At 42.1% G+C, this 17,962-nt stretch overlaps 1 protein-coding gene across 1 annotated transcript in view; it reads right to left on the reverse strand.

Moving 5' to 3' along the window:
- Positions 1-17,962, reverse strand: part of grik2 (glutamate receptor, ionotropic, kainate 2) — a 219,763-nt gene that overhangs the window by 10,821 nt on the left and 190,980 nt on the right. Inside the window, exons 10-11 of the mRNA XM_031873843.1 lie at positions 8,520-8,726; positions 5,202-5,425 (exon numbers count right to left, since the gene is read on the reverse strand). Coding sequence (XP_031729703.1) covers positions 5,202-5,425; positions 8,520-8,726 — 431 coding nt within the window. The remainder of the gene's footprint in view (positions 1-5,201; positions 5,426-8,519; positions 8,727-17,962) is intronic.

A 17,962-nucleotide genomic window follows, 5' to 3' on the forward strand; every position in this document is an offset into this window, starting at 1 on the left:
CCAGCAAGTTTGACTATTGTGATGGTTTTTGAACAGGTAACACCAAAAGAGCTCATCATTCAGAATGCTGCTGCTACTACGATCTAAACAAAGACGCAACCAAACACAGGACTGTTTGTGTCCCGGATGGAACCAAAAGTAAACATTGAGTTTACACTTGTTACGTAACGTTGCTAACCAACATTGTTATATAACATTCTATTGCTTATGTTAAGTAACGTTACATAAAGTCAACTAAGGGCGGTTTTTTATTGACGCTATATAGTTTGATTTAAAATTACGTTGTTACTTTATTTTCACACAAACTTTTATCTTTTTTTACCTCAACCAAGTAGTTTTATTGCCTATGCTTAACCAATAGTTTTACAATGTTAACCACTTGGAATATGAAAGGTATTTATGAAACTTGTTTTGGTAGACTGGGTAGTTAAAACACATAAAACGGGCTGGTGTGCCTGGGAAAATATTCAACAATAATGGAAAGTACAGGCTGGATAATTTGCTGTACATTTGCACTGGCAACATTCTTTAAGGTTTAACCAAAATGCACAAGATAGGTTTGTCAACTGCGGTACACTGTACATGATAGCCTTCTGTGTACACAAGGAACGTAATGCAGCTTCCTACCTGACACTCATTTGTTTTTGTTATGTATTTAGTTGCAGCGGGCATATTTATGTCAAAGGTCCAAAGCAATTAGACCTGTTAACCTTCTCTTACTCATTAAGGCTCAAAAAGATGAACTCACATCCAGAACATCATACTTAGAGGTCTGCGTGGGATTCACAGGAGAATTTTAACCGCACGACGAGGCTGTGCCTTTAATATGAGCACGTACCAAACCAAAGGCTTCTCATTATTCAAAGACTAAGGACGGACAGATTACACTTTGATGTGAGGAAAGAAAGACGATGCACACGGAGAAATATTCTAATTTTGGGAAGGACAGGCGAGAACTAGATGTCAATATCGTGAGTCATAATTCTTTGGAGAAAGACGAAGAATATTCTGCAGAAACCTCCTGATCAATTACTGTTACATAGCTTCACCTCTACTTCTCGCTTATCTTAAAGAAATGCTCTTGATATGTAAGATGTAGGGAATCGGATTCCCCAAAGTGTAACAAGGTGATAATGCACTGGCTTTAGCAGAGGTGGTGTGATATCTATCATCACCTGTGCCAGAAGCAGCAATGGTGCTATTGATGTCATTAGAGGGAACATAAAAGCAGTAACAACCGGTGACATTGACATCAGTAACTGGCGATATCGGGGCAGGTGGCGGTACAACAGAGTAATCATGTGGTTTCAGCTGTGCGCCCATGTGGAATAGGCCTATCCATGAGAGAGAGAGAGGCTGCTCTAGCTCTAGCACTGTGTTCAGTCTCCCACACATACAGTCAGTCACACAGTGCAGCACAAACACAAGCATACATAGATGAAATGTGTAATGTGTACACACATATATAAACAGTATATAACTGCACAGTGGAACTAAACCTTGTTGTGTAAATTATTGCCTGTCAATTGTATGTGCTTGACAGTTTGGTCTCACACGCTTTTGTGAAATGAGTACTTAACATATAAATGACATATGTGGACAAAAGGTGAAAGAAATGCATTTCACCACCATGCAAGTATTAATTAGAGGACATGGGACAAATAAGGCTTTTTATGGGTGCATAGAATAAGCAGAGAACGTCCCAAGAACAATGATAGCATCTGTTGGGTTCATGCAAACAGACTGGATGTTTACATTTCAATGAGAAGCAAAGTTGAATGACTCTTTTGTCAAGAGCAAAGACAAACGTAGTGTGACATTGTTCAGGGCCAGGAACCTTGTTAGGATTGGGGGGGGTCTCTTTGACATGGAGAGCACTGGTCATCTCCTATCAACAGTCAACATCCTGGTTAAAAGAAAACAAAGTAGTTCTTCTCTCAACAATAACACTGATGGTTCCCTGACCTGAACTGAGTAACCCAACCTCTATCCTTAGATCTGCAACTATCAAAGTAGTTCTTGTGCCTAAACCTGACCAGACTTTTACCAAAGTGGTTACAAATGAAGAAATACACTATTGATTTGATTGATTATTTATTATTTATAAGGGTTCAGAAGCACTTTTCCTGCCATAGGCATCGGATCAGAAAACACTAATATGGCTCATTTTTGATGGTAATGCAAATTCATTGTTTAGTTTGAGACTTTTTTGGAGTATTTCATGGTAGTACCAAAAGGTAAGTATATTCATGATAAATGTCTGTACTTGTTTCAGTCACTGTTCCTGTAGTATCATTGTAGTATCTTAAAACATAAATGTGAGTAGTAGCGATAGCTTGTTTCCGTTATCTTTTGCTAGTTATCTTTTTGCCTATTGTAGTGCTGTTCTGTATGTGGCCGTCTTTGGTTTTCTTTTCATATTGTACTGACATTATGCTGAACCCACAACAACAAACCAACGAGAGACAACAAAGCTTGTCACTTTTTTTCTCTTGGTTAACCTTGATGAGTATCATATGGTAGCATCTAAAGTGTTCACATTTAGCTGATCACATGGTGAACAATGAACCTGTTCACTGGTTTTAGTGCTTCCCTTATCGAGCCATGTAGATCGTTTCTTTCTTTTTTTCTGTCTCTGTATTTTCGAGGATTTGTTCTAGTTTAAACAGGAACTATTTCTTCTGTAAGAGTTAGCTTCAGTGAGAAGTTTGAACAGCTAGTTCTATCGATTATCTAGAACAGCAGGGACACTAAGACATGTGCTTCTTGAATTTGTGGGCTGAGCACAACAAACTAAATCCCATTCACCGCCAATGTATTGGAGTGAAATAACCAAATACAAAACTATCTGTATGGCTACATAGCACAGGGGGAGGAAAGTGGGAAAATATTTAACACTTCTATGATATTTCAACTGCACAGGCTCTTTTCTCCAGACTAAGCTAATGTCTGACAGAACATTATAAACATGTACAACTCTTCTTGTGAAGGCGGAGGGAAGTAATCTACACATCTTCTGTTCACAACATGTAATCTGCCTTTTAGACCTCATTTCATGAAATTTTGTGAGACTGTTATGTGCTTCACTCTACAGCAAAAACATGCAGCTGTAGCCAAACATGCATTTGTGTGTACAGGAGAAGAGAAGGAATAGAGGGGGAATTTATACACTTACCCAAACACTTACTTATTATGATATTAAATACAGATAGGTGCATATTCTGAGCCAACTTAGATGACAGTTGCCGCTTCTTATTCTCTCGTGTGATCATATCGCCAGTAACATCGGAAAACACATGTGCGTTAACGGTAAAACTGTCGGGTCACGGCTGCAAGACAGCCGACGTCTCCCAAAAGTTTTAGAGTTAACATTAACTTTTCTCCCTCTTTTTTTCTTCACCATGCTTCTAATGGCAGCCACAAGTAAGAACCACTAGATCAAATGAGCGGGCTTCAAAAAACATTGGCCTAGTTCCACTGAATGGATTTATCGGAGCAAAGACAAGAAAACCAGTACAAATAATGTGTTGTGTCATTTCACCAGCCAAAGCTGCATCAGCAAACTAACTAAACTATGATGTAGGTGAAACTAAAAGTAAATAAGATAATACAGAGCTGTATGTGTCCATTATAGATACAACACCTACCAGTCTAAGCTAGATTTTCAGTGTGGTTAGGTCACATTAAGTCTCATTGACACAAGCAGAGCAAAGAAGTAAAAAGATTCCTGATTATTTATTGAATGTTTCTATCTAAGGCACCGTTCTATGACATAATGTGCAGGGCTGAAATCAGCACAGAGCTCTACCCATACTACACCTACCCTCTACAGCATCCATCAACTGAACATAGCCCCCTTATGTGCTATCACCTTCTATCGCCAAGACCCAAGTGCCACTCCAGAACCTTGTACTTCTTCACAAATGGTCATAACAAACATATTTGGAACAATGTATTTAAACTTTGCAGCACTCCCTCCTTGGGTTCAGTTTCTTTGTCCAATGCCATCTGAACTTGTAAGGCGCTGCTTAACTGAACTGAGAGACCTGAAATTGCAGGTCACTGCACCAGTTTAGAGAGAAGTTTGGTGAAGAAGTATTCCAAGGCAACTAAAGAAAATAACCCTAAATTTCAGGTTTTTACAGGGGAAAAGCATAGACCAGCCTATATAATAATGGACGACGCACCTCCACTTCCTCCAACTGTACATAAATCAAACCAAAATATCTTGGATACGGGTGCTGCTATCATGCGCTGGTGACGTCATTTGGAGCCAGAGTCCACGCAGCAGTGATCGGGGATGGAGCTGCGGTATCGAGGTCCCGCCCGTACACCTGCCTGCTCTGTGTGCTTTGACAGCCTGCATAGCAAATTAATCTGGACATATATATTTGTCTATATCTTAATATATTCTCAACTACAATGCGCACTGGAGAAGTTTAGTCACAGAGTGGATCCTAAGCAAAGGTTACAAGGACTAGAATCAGATTTGACTCCGCTTTTCCAAGAGATTGTCCGATCTGGTAAGGCTACAGCTGAAAACGAATAAACCGGGTACTTTTAAGGGTGACTATTATTTTCTAGTAATTGGAGACTGTGAACCTAAACGAGCAGAAATAAATTATAGGCTATCTCTGACTCAGTTGTGCTTGAAGCAAGGTGAAGGAAACAAGAGAAAAGAAAAGACAGCATGAACTCGGAGACACTGGGGACAGTGAGGGAAAGGTGGGAGAGGGGCAGCAGTGTTCACACCGAGCTCGACACATCCCACAAACACACACAATTACGCACAAATATCTGTATGAGTGCACAACCTTTCTGCCACTCTCTCAGACATATACACACAACCCTCAAACGGCTGATAGGCCTACTACTTCTGTTTCTCCTACTGATAACAATGTAAGAACCTCGCAGCAGTGCCAAGTCTCTAAATGTTTCATGGTGAAAAGAAAACAAATATTCATGTGGTTGAACTGCATTAAACATGTTACACAGCAATGGCGTTGAGTTGTGATACATGACCGTTGATTAGTGTCAGCACTGTCACTGAGCGGTGAGCTTTTACTGTGAGCGAGTCAGTGTGCTGATGCTGTGATTACAGAGATTGGCCTGTTGTTATTCGGGCGGGGGAGCCGAGCGATGGCAGCTAAGCATGTTTCTGACTGTGTGTGAGGCTGTGATCACAGGAAGTGACATGTTACCTGGCTATGACAAACAGCACACAACTGACACCCAAGTAAGCCAGCAGAATATACATCCAGATATCAGGCGAGAGGGGGTTGAGGAAGGAGAAGACCCCAGGGTTGGTCCCGTTGGGCTTGCGGTACAGTATACTTATACCCAGCGTCATGAAGGGCTTAGAGAAGTCGACAATCTTCTCGCGTGCATATGTGATGGCGAGGGGAGCCACTGCCAGATCAGCTCTCTGTCAACAGCAAACATAAAAGAGAAGAGAGATAGACCATAAGTCACAGGCACAGGAAGCGTTTAGAGGCAATCAAATTAAGAAAACAGGGTCTTTACACACTACAGAGTCTGTCCCAAGGCACTTAGCAAGAAATTTAATGTCACCCACTCACTCAGTCCATATAACTGTCTGTCTGCCTGTCTCACTCACTCACTCTCTCTCTATCTTTCTGTGTCTCTCTCTCCCTCTCTGTGTCTCTCTCTATCTTACAGTTATTCAGGTCTTAGATATTTTTAGAGGACTGAAGAGTATGAATCTAAAATGCAGAAAAGAGAGTAGTGCTATCTCAATTGAACCTGAATGACACTACCGGTAACATTGGCGTGTTTATACAGTATATTGCGATTTCTTCAGGCAGTAGAAGCCACACTGTCAAAATTTCTTTAGGAATTTTCTAGTTATCCTTGTGGTTAACCCTAACAAGCACAGGTATCACCTCCTGAGAAAACCAAGCAGTGGAAGCAAAAACAAAACCCGTGACAATTACTAGAGATAGGTTCAATTTTGTTAGAGTAAAGGCATTTACACATTTGGGGCATGAAGAATAAAGGAAGATAACAAAAATGCTAAATATGCAAGTATTATATGTTGAAGGCTTTTATTGTGAAAGTAAGGAACGAAAGGAGTAGATCTGGTCTGCGCCATAAACTGTATATAAGACGTATTAGTCATGATGCCACCCATTGATTTGGGGACTAGGGTTTTAAAGCCTCATGTTTGGAATTTTGGCCATTTCCATCTTGTTATTTTGCAACCAGTGAACGCAAGTTATGATATTTGTACTGCGGAAGAGTGACAGAGACGCCGTGAACAGCTCTGTTAGAGACCTGTCAATCACAAGGTAGCCCCACCCTAAAACATTAACTGCTTTATGGTATTATTTAACTCTAAATGGACCATAATGTACTAAATGAACATCATGCTGTATTGAAGAAGACTTGAAACTAGAGATTGAGACCATAAACTCATGTTTACAATGTTTACTGAGGTAATAAATCAAGAGAGAAGTAGAGTCATTTTCTCATAGACTTCTATACAAGTCGCCCCCTGGTGGACACTAGAGAGAATGCAGCTTTAAGGCGCTTCTGCATTGGCTTCACTTTTCAAAACTGCCCATCTGGTCTGCGCTGCCTTTGTCAAGGTTGAGATGAGTAATACTGTTTGCTGTCTTGGTTCAAACTACGGAGCCTCTGTGTTGTTGTTTTATTGTCCTTTTAAATAATGGTGAACTCAACCCGTTCCACACAATTGGTTAATGCCTTTATTCACGGTGTGAAAGCTCACAAAATCAACCTTGTTCTGAAAACAAAACCCCTTTTTCGCAGCATTCAGTAAACACAGTATATGAAATTATTCACACTAAAAAAACGCCACTGTGTATAAAGGTTTGCTTACAGAATGTGTCTCTGCTCCGCACACATGCAGCTGTTTACAGCACACACTGAACATCAATATTACTTTTCCATAGAGTTATTTATAATATTGAATAATCCCTTCTCTGGCAAGCACAGGAGTCGTGCTTATATGTGCGACGTGTGCTCTAGAGATACACAGAGGGGAAAGTCAGGTTTCCATATCTGGGCTGAAAACCGTGCTGTACTGCTGGCAGTTAATAAATCTTGAGCTGCCTTGTGACTATAAATGCTAAACATCAACAGCAAGGTCAAGTGCTTCATTTCTCAAAGATATATCCTTTTTGTCTTATGAAGGTTGCCATACATCACTTGAGGAGGAATTGACTGTGCTTTCTTCTCACAGCTGTGATACATAAAAAGTCTAGCAGATACCAGGCATCTCTGAATCCAAACTACCGTAGGAGCCTCCACTTTAAACATTGGCAAGACTAAAGATCATTTTGCTAAATTCCTTTGACAGGATGTTTCCAACTTGTTCAGCTCAATACAGCCTGTCTTCCTCAACTGAACTTCTTCCCTGTGAGTCCACACTGCCCAGTCTTCTGAGGGCCTGTCTGCTGCAATCACCATCTGTCTCAGTCAAGCCCTGTGCGCCCAGTGTGAGAAGTGGGGCAAACCCACGCTGAACATCATCTCGCAGGGGATTGGACCCTTCAGCCATGACGGGACCAGTCTGTCACGACGGCCAATCACCGTACTGATCAAGAGCAGGAGCAGTTACGGGAGACTTGGGTCAGATATCGACTATTGCCCATGCTGCATCTGCTTTTTTTCTGCCCATGCAGTTTATCCTAACTGGGACTTTGTCGGGAGTAATGATCTACACTGTGTGAGTTTTAATAAGCTCTGTAGGGGAAACACGTCCCGACAGAATCTATGCATCACTGTACTCTCAAGCAGAGTTAGTTCTTACCTCTTAGTGCGTTTCAGTGAGATATTCCTCATCATATCTTATCTTTTGTCATTTTCAACCAAACATTTGGACGTAATAGACAGTTTACACAAATATACAAGTCATGAAATTAGCGTCAAAATATAATGAAAAAAATGAAAGCAGATTTAATACGAGGCACATATGAAAAACAGACACGTACTGCAGGTGAATTGCATAAAAATGTTGATCTGGAACTAACTAATTATTGTCATGATTTCTTCCAATAATTGATTCCACATCCCAATGTTTAGGCTCCTCCGCTTATCTGTACTATTTTTGTACTTCCCTGCATTGGATGAATATAGTTATCTTACATTTGAATAGCTTGTTCTGTCAGACCAACAGTCCAAAGTAAGAAGTTGAATGAGGTTCTTGAAAAAATAACTACTGTAATAGATATCATTTTAAACCCAAAACAGTTGTTTTCACCATCACAATACACAATACATGCTGGCTGCTTTCTACTATTGTGTTCAGCTCTGCCTGCTCACAAATCTGAATAATGTTTAAGAATTATTATGTTTATTACAACTTAAACTTCATTTTGTAAGGTTTGTACACCATTTCTTACCAAGCTAATTGCCAAATTCCAGCAATTAACTTTGCGTGTACAATGGTATTGGCCTGAACTAGATGTCAACATGTGTTTGCTAAAAATCCCATTCATGTTCATTCTTGAATGATATAATATTTAGAGACTCACATGGTCCATTAGCTCCTTGACCATGCCATTCCACTGGCCCGTGTTCTCATCCTGGGCACCGTATCTCCCATCTTCCACCAGGCGGACCTCGTAAGTGAAGCCCAGGATGTTGGCCAGCTCTCTCAGCAGGTCTATGCAGTAGCCCTCAAAGCGGTCGTTCCCATACAGCGGCTTGTCAGACTTCTTGAACATCACATATGGCTCCTCCTGTCAGGTGAAATAGTGGAGGACGGATGAGTCTCTACAGCACTTGGCATCTTTTACCAACCAATAAGGCCTATCTGAGAGGGTGTCTGATGTGTGAGATAGGCTTTTCAGCCGCACGAGCCCGAACACACAGTGGCTCGACAAGTAAAGCGTGTAAAGCCGCTGTGTTTATGTACGTGTTTTTTGTGTACATGTGTTTGTATGTGTGTGTGTGCCAGCAGTCCCAGTCCTGTGATGTGAGGTAGGGTGGGTGCAAAGTGAGGCATGACCATAATAAGAGATAATCCCCCATATCAATGACTCTGTGCTCCTCTCGGGCTCAGTAGGCTGGCTTCGGGCCCAGGCCCAGCTTTCAGGACACCACACGCTTTGTCAATAAGATAAGCGATGCTGATAGACGGACACAAAAAGAGAGCGCAAGAGCCGGCACATCCCCTCTGTTAGCAGCTGGGGAGATTACTAATGTCTTCTTTCATCCAGATTTTTTTCCTCCCCTCCCGCCTACTGAGCATCTCCTCCACCGTGTCCTTCTCCTCTCTCTCCTCCACGCTTCACTCCCCGTTTCTCCTCCTCCAGCTTCCTCCCCTCTGTACCTCTGCTGCATGCACCATCTGTCTTTGTTAGCCTTAGACGCTCATTCTCGCCGCACGTCCCTCATTTCTACGACTCCCTCGACTCTCTCAGACAAATAAATCCCAAAATATATTGTCAGGCAGGTGTTGTTTGTAATACAACTGTGCCCTGACTGAAACAAAAAGAGAAAAAACATTCAGATTGCTAACAGCTCTGATACATTTCACTGGCTGGCATTTTAACAGGATGTAGGCTGTGAGATGTTTGCAGATGGGGAACAACACTTTGTTCTATTCACTAGTCGTGGCGGGCCAAACAAACTGCTGATTTGCACTGTATCATAAATCTGCCTTGTAGTAGTGATGGCAGACAGGTGTTGAGGATAATGATTTCACACCACAGCATTGTGAGGATGGATCATGGAGCAAACACAGGTAGAACAACATGACAGCTTTCTTGATACATCTGATTCTATATGTAAGTATTAAATATCAAATAATATCTTTATGCCCATCTGTGTTAATTTTTCTCTATACCATTAATCCCTAGTATTTTTATGTATTTACTTTTAAGATAAAACTTGTGAAATGCATGTGCAGTTTCACAAATGATATATGTGAAATGTATGCCCCTTGCAAAAATCCCATTGAATAAGGTATTTGTAGATGAAAACCTATTTTATATTAAATATATGTTGTTATATCATGTGAATATTCATTACATGTGAAATATCCAAAAGCCACAAATGTCTGTGTGATGTGACGTAAATAAGTCAAGATATTTGAGCAAAAATGTATGAAAGTCACAGGTTTCAACAGGTTTAACCCTTGTGTTGTCCTGGGGTCATTTTTGACCCCAGGACAACACAAAATGTTCTAAATAAATGAGACATCATATTTTTGGTTTAATATTGAATGACTTTTCGTAATTTAATGGGGACAACTGGGTAAACACAAACTCAACATGTTGATATGTAAAGTTATATGTAAAGCCATTAAAACACCCAAAAAATATCTCTTTCCAATTTTAGGTCAATCAGTGAGATTTGATGGTGATCTGCATATTTCTCCATAGTCCCGTAACAGGGATTCTGGGTTTGGGTGTCGGGGGGGGTTGTTTTATTTAAAGGGCTATTTAGGTAGTCAACAAAAAACTAAGTACCTGACACATAAACTTGGGTAGCAATTTTAATTACAATAATGCTCTGCAGGTTCAAATTGCTGGGGTCAAAAATGACCCCAGGATAACAGGTGTTAGTAAATTTGAAGGTAACAGGAGGGTTAAATGTTGCAGAAATGAATGTTGACATGTTTTATATGTCAGGTAATGACTTGGAATAAAGTTGACGAAGGAGTTGAAACACAGAGGTGGGTGATAATTTATACTGTATGCTTTATAAACAGTCAAACCTGACGGGGTCATTTTTGACCCCAGAGGACAACAGGTGTGATTATGTGCTGCCATTAGAAAAATTCAAATGATTCAAGAACAGCATCCGCACTAAACTTTGATATGTACCTCTCTGTGATAAGTCAAATAGTAAAAAATAATATAAAGTCAAAATAATTCATTGTTTCATTGTATTTTCACTCAAAAACAGGGTATACTTTTATGTAAACAAGGTCTATTGGCCCTAAATTCCAAAATGAAGGGAACGATTTGTGGTAATGTGTTGGACTGAAGGAAGACTAAAGGTGTAAAACAGAATTGATTGACAATTTATACTATATGCTTTAAAAACAGTCAAACCAGGTGGGGTCATTTTTGACCCCAGAGGACAACAGGTGTATGGCAGTCGCGAGGACAACACAAGAAACAAAAAGCACATATGAGACTTTGTTAAATGCTGTTTCATACGTATATGATAATACATGTAAAATGGTATCTGCACCAAAAAAGTTTCCTCATGTTAAATACATAAAAAGCCACATACAGTGTCTACTGTATGTCATGTATATATGTGTCATGTATATCATATCCATTTACCATGTGTATAATGCTGTGAAATTGTTGTCCCTGAGACAAATTGTGTCTATTCATTGTGTGAATTTATCACACATGAATAACGGTTTTACATGTGATATTATAAAATGTTTGTCCCTAACATAAGAATCATATTCTAACATTTTCACACGTGAACTATATGCATTCATCATATTAGTGTTCACAAGGTAGTTAAGACCCCAGAGCACGCAATCCTGATAGGCCCTAGTGAACGCTGGTTATGAAGCGCGCACGCACGCACACACACACACACACACACACACACACACACACACACACACACACACACACACACACACACACACACACACACACACACACACACACGCGCGTCACATGATCAAACAAGATTTAACATTGGACAACATCTTTATACACATTACACAACAATCATTGTTGCATAGCTGTATATGACATAAACACAAAAGAAAAAAAAGTAGTTTGGGAAAGAAAAGGTGATCTATAGTTTCTATAGTTTATGTAAAATAAGCATATCATTTTGTTATAAATTGTTACTGAATTTTTTAACCTCCAAAAATAATAATAACTTAAATCCGCGATGGAGATTGGTTTGCCTTTTCGAGGAAATATATAGTAACTGGCACCAACGTAATATCAATGTGAGCTTTCTTTAAGCAAAGGTGTATATCCAGGTTGAATCTGAATAACATGCTGGCCTATTCCCACTATAGGCCCCCAAACCAGTGGGTATTCCACATGTAAATCCTTCACGTTCTATTTCATCCTTTTGACCGCGAGTCTTTATATCAACAAAGTCACCTGAGACCTCGGTGTCATCCTGAGATCAGTCCTTTTTCATCTTCTCGCTACGCTCAGAGGTCCCTGCGGCCGATCGACCCGGTCACGGCTGTTTCCTGTCCTGGCCCCACAGTGGTGGAATGAACTCCCCACTGACGTCAGGACAGCAGAGTCGCTGCCTATCTTTCATCAGGCTGAAGACTCACCTCTTCAAGAAGTACTACCCTGAGCCTTCACTCAGCACTTATTGTATTGTATTAGCACTTATTAGCATTTATTGTATCTGTATTAGTTTGTTGCACTTATTGTATTCATATTAGTTTGTTTCTGTACTCTTGCTCTGGTTTATGCTCTTACATGCTTGTGTAAACAAGGAGATGCACTCATGACTTCTGGTGACTCGTAGTTCTCTTGAACACCATGTTGAATACACTTATTGTAAGTGGCTTTGGATAAAAGCATCTGCTAAATGACTGTAATGTAATCTAATGCAGGCTAACTACCAATGGTAGCATAAGCTTAAACAAAATGTGTCTACAATCAAGACATATTGGAGCTTGTCACTATAGCCTGTAGCCAAGCTGTCCCTCTCAGGAGGGAACGGCGTGTTTCACCAGTCTGACAAGGGCCACCTAAATATCGTGAAGACAGCAATCGGTGAGATCGATTAACATTGTTTTCTATAACCGTTGTTCGTTTTCCACGGTTGGTAGAGCGCTTCCGCTCTAGCTTATCGAGTGACGCGCTGACGAGAGTGCAGAGTATACGCTGTCGGGCCGCCCTTCACAGTGAGCAGAGTGTCCTCGCTCAGGCTAACTTGGTGAAATGCTAGCTGGACAAAGCTGATACTGGGACTGTGTCCATTGACTTTGTAGCATTACAACTAACTCAGTTAGCAGAGTGTCCTCGCTCAGGCTAACTCGGTGAGATGCTAGTTAGACTAAATCGACATTGATATTGTGTCCATTTATGCTTTTATGCATTACGGCTGTCACAGTTGGCAGTGTCCTCGCTCAGGCTAACCTGGTGGGACGCAAACTAGACTAAGTTAATACTGGGATTGTGTCAGTGGCGGGCCGTGCATTTTATACCTGGGCCTTCAGTGCTGTCCTGCAGCTGAAACACCTCCTAATAACCTCATGATGGCGCCACAGCTACGGTTATTTGTTTCTAGGGGTGTAACAATAGACGTATTCGTATTAAAGCGTTCGGTACGAGGCTTGCAAACCAAATAATTTGAATAATACTAGTGCATTTGGAAAATTCAGAAGCTTAAATTGTGGGAAATATAATGTTTTCGGTGGACTGCGCTCACGTAGGAGACAACAGGCTGTGACCGCTGAACCCAAAACAATAACAAAAAACAGCTGAGGCCCTACACCCTAAAAAAAACAAACCAGTTGACTTACCAAATGCTGATCACTTAAAGACAAACTCCATCCTCCTTTCTTTGTTGACTAAGAGTTTAATCCCACAGTTAAATCCCAACTCACAAATCAGTTTCTCCTCCTTCAGTCATTGAGTGTTAAAAAAACAAAGCTAGGTAAAAAAATAAATAATCTACACCAAGCAAAATGCAAAAAATGTCATTTCTTCCATATCTTTCAATTTGAACTCTTACTACTCTGGCTAAGCTTTGCCAGCTTCCTTAAATTGTCCAATAAATTCCAATAGTCACGTGCTCGCCCTCTGACCAATCACAGCACACACTGCACCTCACTGCAGAGCTGCACCTGGAAACTAAGCTGTGTGTTAATGCTGACGTACTTGTAGGCCAGCTAGCAGGCTCTGGCACGTCAAAGAATACGCCCAACATGTCAAACTAAAGATCTGATTGGTTGAACAGTATTACAATCAACAATATCGTCCCCATTCACCTAAACTGAGTCTGCAGGCCTCGGGTCTCTCTTCTTACCTAGAGACACAGAGGTGAGATCTGATTGGATAAAAGCTCTACTTAAAACAAGCTGCACTGGAAGCAGAGCAACTGAGGAACACAGTAGCTGTGCAATGAGAACATAAGATAATGGGGAAAATATTTGTATAAATTATAATACATGTAGTCCATCCATCCATTTTCCTCCGCTTATCCGGGGTCGGGTTGCGGTGGCAGCAGGTCAAGCAGGCCGACCCAGACCTCCCTCTTACCGGCAACATGTTCCAGCTCATTCTGGGGGATCCCGAGGCGTTCCCAGGCCAGCTGGGAGATGTAATCCCTCCAGCGTGTTCTGGGTCTTCCCCGGGGTCTCTTCCCAGTTGGACAACCTCCTGTGGGGGGCGTCCAGGAGGCATCCTAATTAGATGCCCGAACCACCTCAGCTGACTCCTTTCGACGCGAAGGAGTAGCGGCTCGACTCCAAGCTCCCTCCTGATGACCGAGCTCCTTACCCTATCTCTGAGGCTGAGCCCGGCCACCCTACGGAGGAAGCTCATTTCGGCCGCTTGTAGCCGCGACCTTGTCCTTTCGGTCACGACCCAGAGTTCGTGACCATAGGTGAGGGTAGGAACGTAGACCGAGTGGAAAATTGAGAGCTTTGCCTTCCGGCTCAGCTCCCTCTTCACCAAGACGGTCCGGTGCAGCGCCTGCTTTACTGCTGCAGCCGCACCGATCCGTCTGTCGATCTCCCGCTCCATCTTACCCTCACTCGTGAACAAGACCCTAATACATGTAGTGTATTTAAGAAAAATTATTAAATTATAAAATAGCTATAACTTTGTGATTCTGTCAGGGCCAGCAGAGAAGGCCTTGCAGGCCCTGATGGCCCACCACTGGATTGTGTCCATTGATTTTGGAACATTGCGGCTGTCACAGTTAGCAGAGTGCTCTCGCTCAGGCTAACTGGTGGGACACCAATAGTTACAGCAACTGTCCTAGTGAAGAGTGTCCTCACTCCCCTCTCACTATAAGGACCGTGCCTGTTTTTTTCCCACAGTGGCAGAGTGTTTTCACTCAGGCTAACTGGTGGGACACCAATATCCGCAGCGACTGTCCTAGTGAGGAGAGTGTCCTCACTCCCCTCACCTGCCTGTTCTCTCAACATTCAGCAGAGCGCTCCCGCTCAGACTTACTTAGCAGCCCGCATCAACTAGTGGGGCAGGGTCCCTCCAGAATCGTGGCTATGTTTAACTCTCCCGGCTGTAGGACCTGTATGGCTCCTCTTCAGCCTGAAGACAGCCATGACCTCTGCCTTGGCCTCGAGCATCTGAGAGAGGGCCTCTCGGAGAACCCATGCAGGATTTTTTCTCCCAGCTACTGGGCAGCTCATGCTTCGGACCCTTGGGTGGTGTCCGCCCTAACTCAGGGGTATAAGCTTAAAGTCTGACGCCGGCCCCCCGGCCTTCAGCCGGGTCAAAATGACCAACATCACCAATCCGGCAAAATCCCTAAAGGAGTAAGCCGCGCTCCTGGCCAAAGGCGCAATCGAGATGGTGGACCCCATGTCACAAGAGCCCGGGGGTTCTAATCAACTTACTTTCTTGTAAAGAAGAAAGGCAGCGGATCTGAGGGGACTCAAGTTTCTGAAGGTGTTGCCATTTCACATGTTGAGCACAGCAGACGCCCTTCGTGCTGTTTCCAAGGGAGAGTGGTTCACGTCTGTCGACCTGAAGGATGCCTATTGTTCCCATTGTGCATCACCACAGGCACTTTCTTTGTTTCGCTTTTTAAGGCCATCACTTTCTTACAGGATACCTCAGCAGCTGCAGGACTGCAAGGATACTGATGTAATGTTGATGAAAGAGCAGAAAGCCTGTCCACATACAGATCAATACCAGTGCGGCTGCACTGTCAAGACATACAGTACAAACACCAAAACACACCAGAATTTGTTTGTACAGTCGTTGAAGGTGAGCATAGGTGAAATGTACATAACCTCTGCTGGCATTTAAAACAGGCACACATACTGGACCCTGTCAGCTACCATTGACAACGCCAACACAAATGGGACGGCGGTGTGTTGTGCAGATGATGATGTGTCTAATATGTGTATATTGCAGGCTTTTTTCCCTGCACATTCATTGCAACATCTAACAATCGAAGGTAGGTGTGTTTTCCTTCCTTCCCATCGCCATGGTAACTGCCACAGTGGTGATGAGCATGCTGTGTTTTGAAATCCACACAGGTAGGTTTCCATACTGTGTGCAGAAGGACTACTGCCAATATTAGAGTCTAGGAGGAGGAAGAGGAGAATCATCTTTTCAAATGTGTTTTTGTCTTTTCATTTTCCGATATGCTTACTTCAGGGCTATTTATCACTTGTTTTTTGAGTTCTGCCTTGAAAAGAGTGGGTGAAAAGTGAAACCTCCAAGCTCAAATTCCTGAAATGCCCTCTGCTGTAACATACCAGACGTGATATCTGTTTGTTTTTTGTTACGTTGTAGCTAAAGTACAAAATCAATTAACCTTCAGGGAGGATATCAATGTCACTGTTTTCAATAGGAGATTACATTTATAGTTTAAATTGGTGTGCGATTGGTCAGCTTGGGCTATTTGTGTTTCCTCCTGCTGGTTTCTAATGCTGGTGGAGATCGTTGAGGGTGAAGACAACATGACGCACCTTGAAGAAAGGCTCTGTAATCTGTTGTTCAGTAACACACATCTCGCAGAGACATCTACACCACAAACCCTCTGCTCACCACGACCCCGCTCTCTGTCACAGCGAATGAAAGGACATAAACACAGTCAGCGCACAGCGCTACTCTCCTATTCAGTGGTGAAACAAAGCCAAATAGAGGTTGCCTGGGTGTAACTCCTTTTCTATAAGTGTGGCCCACCATCACCCTATGTCACCATGTATAAATAAATCCAACAGTTACTTTTGGAAACATACAATAAATAAGCACAATACTGCTGTAGATATCTACAGCTGGACCAGGTTTACAGCTAACTTCTGTTCTGACTCTGCTGAACACTTAAGTTTAGGCTCTCTGCACACAATCATTGGAACAACTGCAACTTGTCTCCTGTCAAGATAGGGACACTACACTCGGTGTTACAAAGTGCTGGAATTTTACGCCACACCAGTGTTCAACTTTGTGCATTGAAAGGTCACCGACAAATAAAGTCAACCACTATCATGAGCTATCCATTAAAGATACCACTGATGGCTAATGAGGAGGAAAATAGTTGCATTAACCCGCACCCTTCCTGACTGTTGAGTTATTATAAAATGTAGCTCGGACACAGTCTACCTGCCGCCTGTGGGTTTATGTAAAACACCGTTACACTTTACCTCTGTAATGTGCTCAACACCCGACCTTGCAGTGCACATATATACGTACATGTCCATACCTAGTATGTAGAGAGGCTTAGACGTAGATGGACATCTCTGCTTTCTTCTTCTCTCTCCCTTAGAGGCCCATTTGAACATGGTGACAGTAAATTCCCCCTCAGCCCCTTGAAATGATCATTTATTCCCCTCTTTACAATTTGACCAATCTCTGCCAGTCTCTATTTGCTGCCATGTTAACTAGTGGAACAACTGTTATCTGGCATGTGGAGCACAAAAAAGCTATTGTGAGCCCATTAGCAGCTTATGACCTCTGACCTTCTGTCAGCTGTGAAAGACTGTAATTATCATAAACTGTCGCCAGGCACATTAACAAAAAGCACCTCTCACAGCCACAGTCAGCAATACCTCGGAGTCTTTCCGGACACTATAACAGCGCTCATCTTCCATCTGTGGAACTGGAAAGGGCACATGGAGGGTTTTTTTATTTTTTCACTTCTTTTTTGGACAAGTAGCCATGTCTTGGGATTTTGAAAAGTCTATTGCATATGCAAAAAGAAAATTTATTCCCTTTTTTTTTTTTTTAAGTTACCTCCCATTTTGTGATAGTCAACCCTGATGAGCCTCTCTCACCTGTGTTTCAGTAGGTCATTAGTCCATGAGTCCACACGG

Source organism: Anarrhichthys ocellatus, unplaced genomic scaffold, assembly GCF_004355925.1.
Source record: "Anarrhichthys ocellatus isolate YVR2014 unplaced genomic scaffold, GSC_Weel_1.0 scaffold75, whole genome shotgun sequence".
NCBI lineage: Eukaryota > Metazoa > Chordata > Actinopteri > Perciformes > Anarhichadidae > Anarrhichthys > Anarrhichthys ocellatus.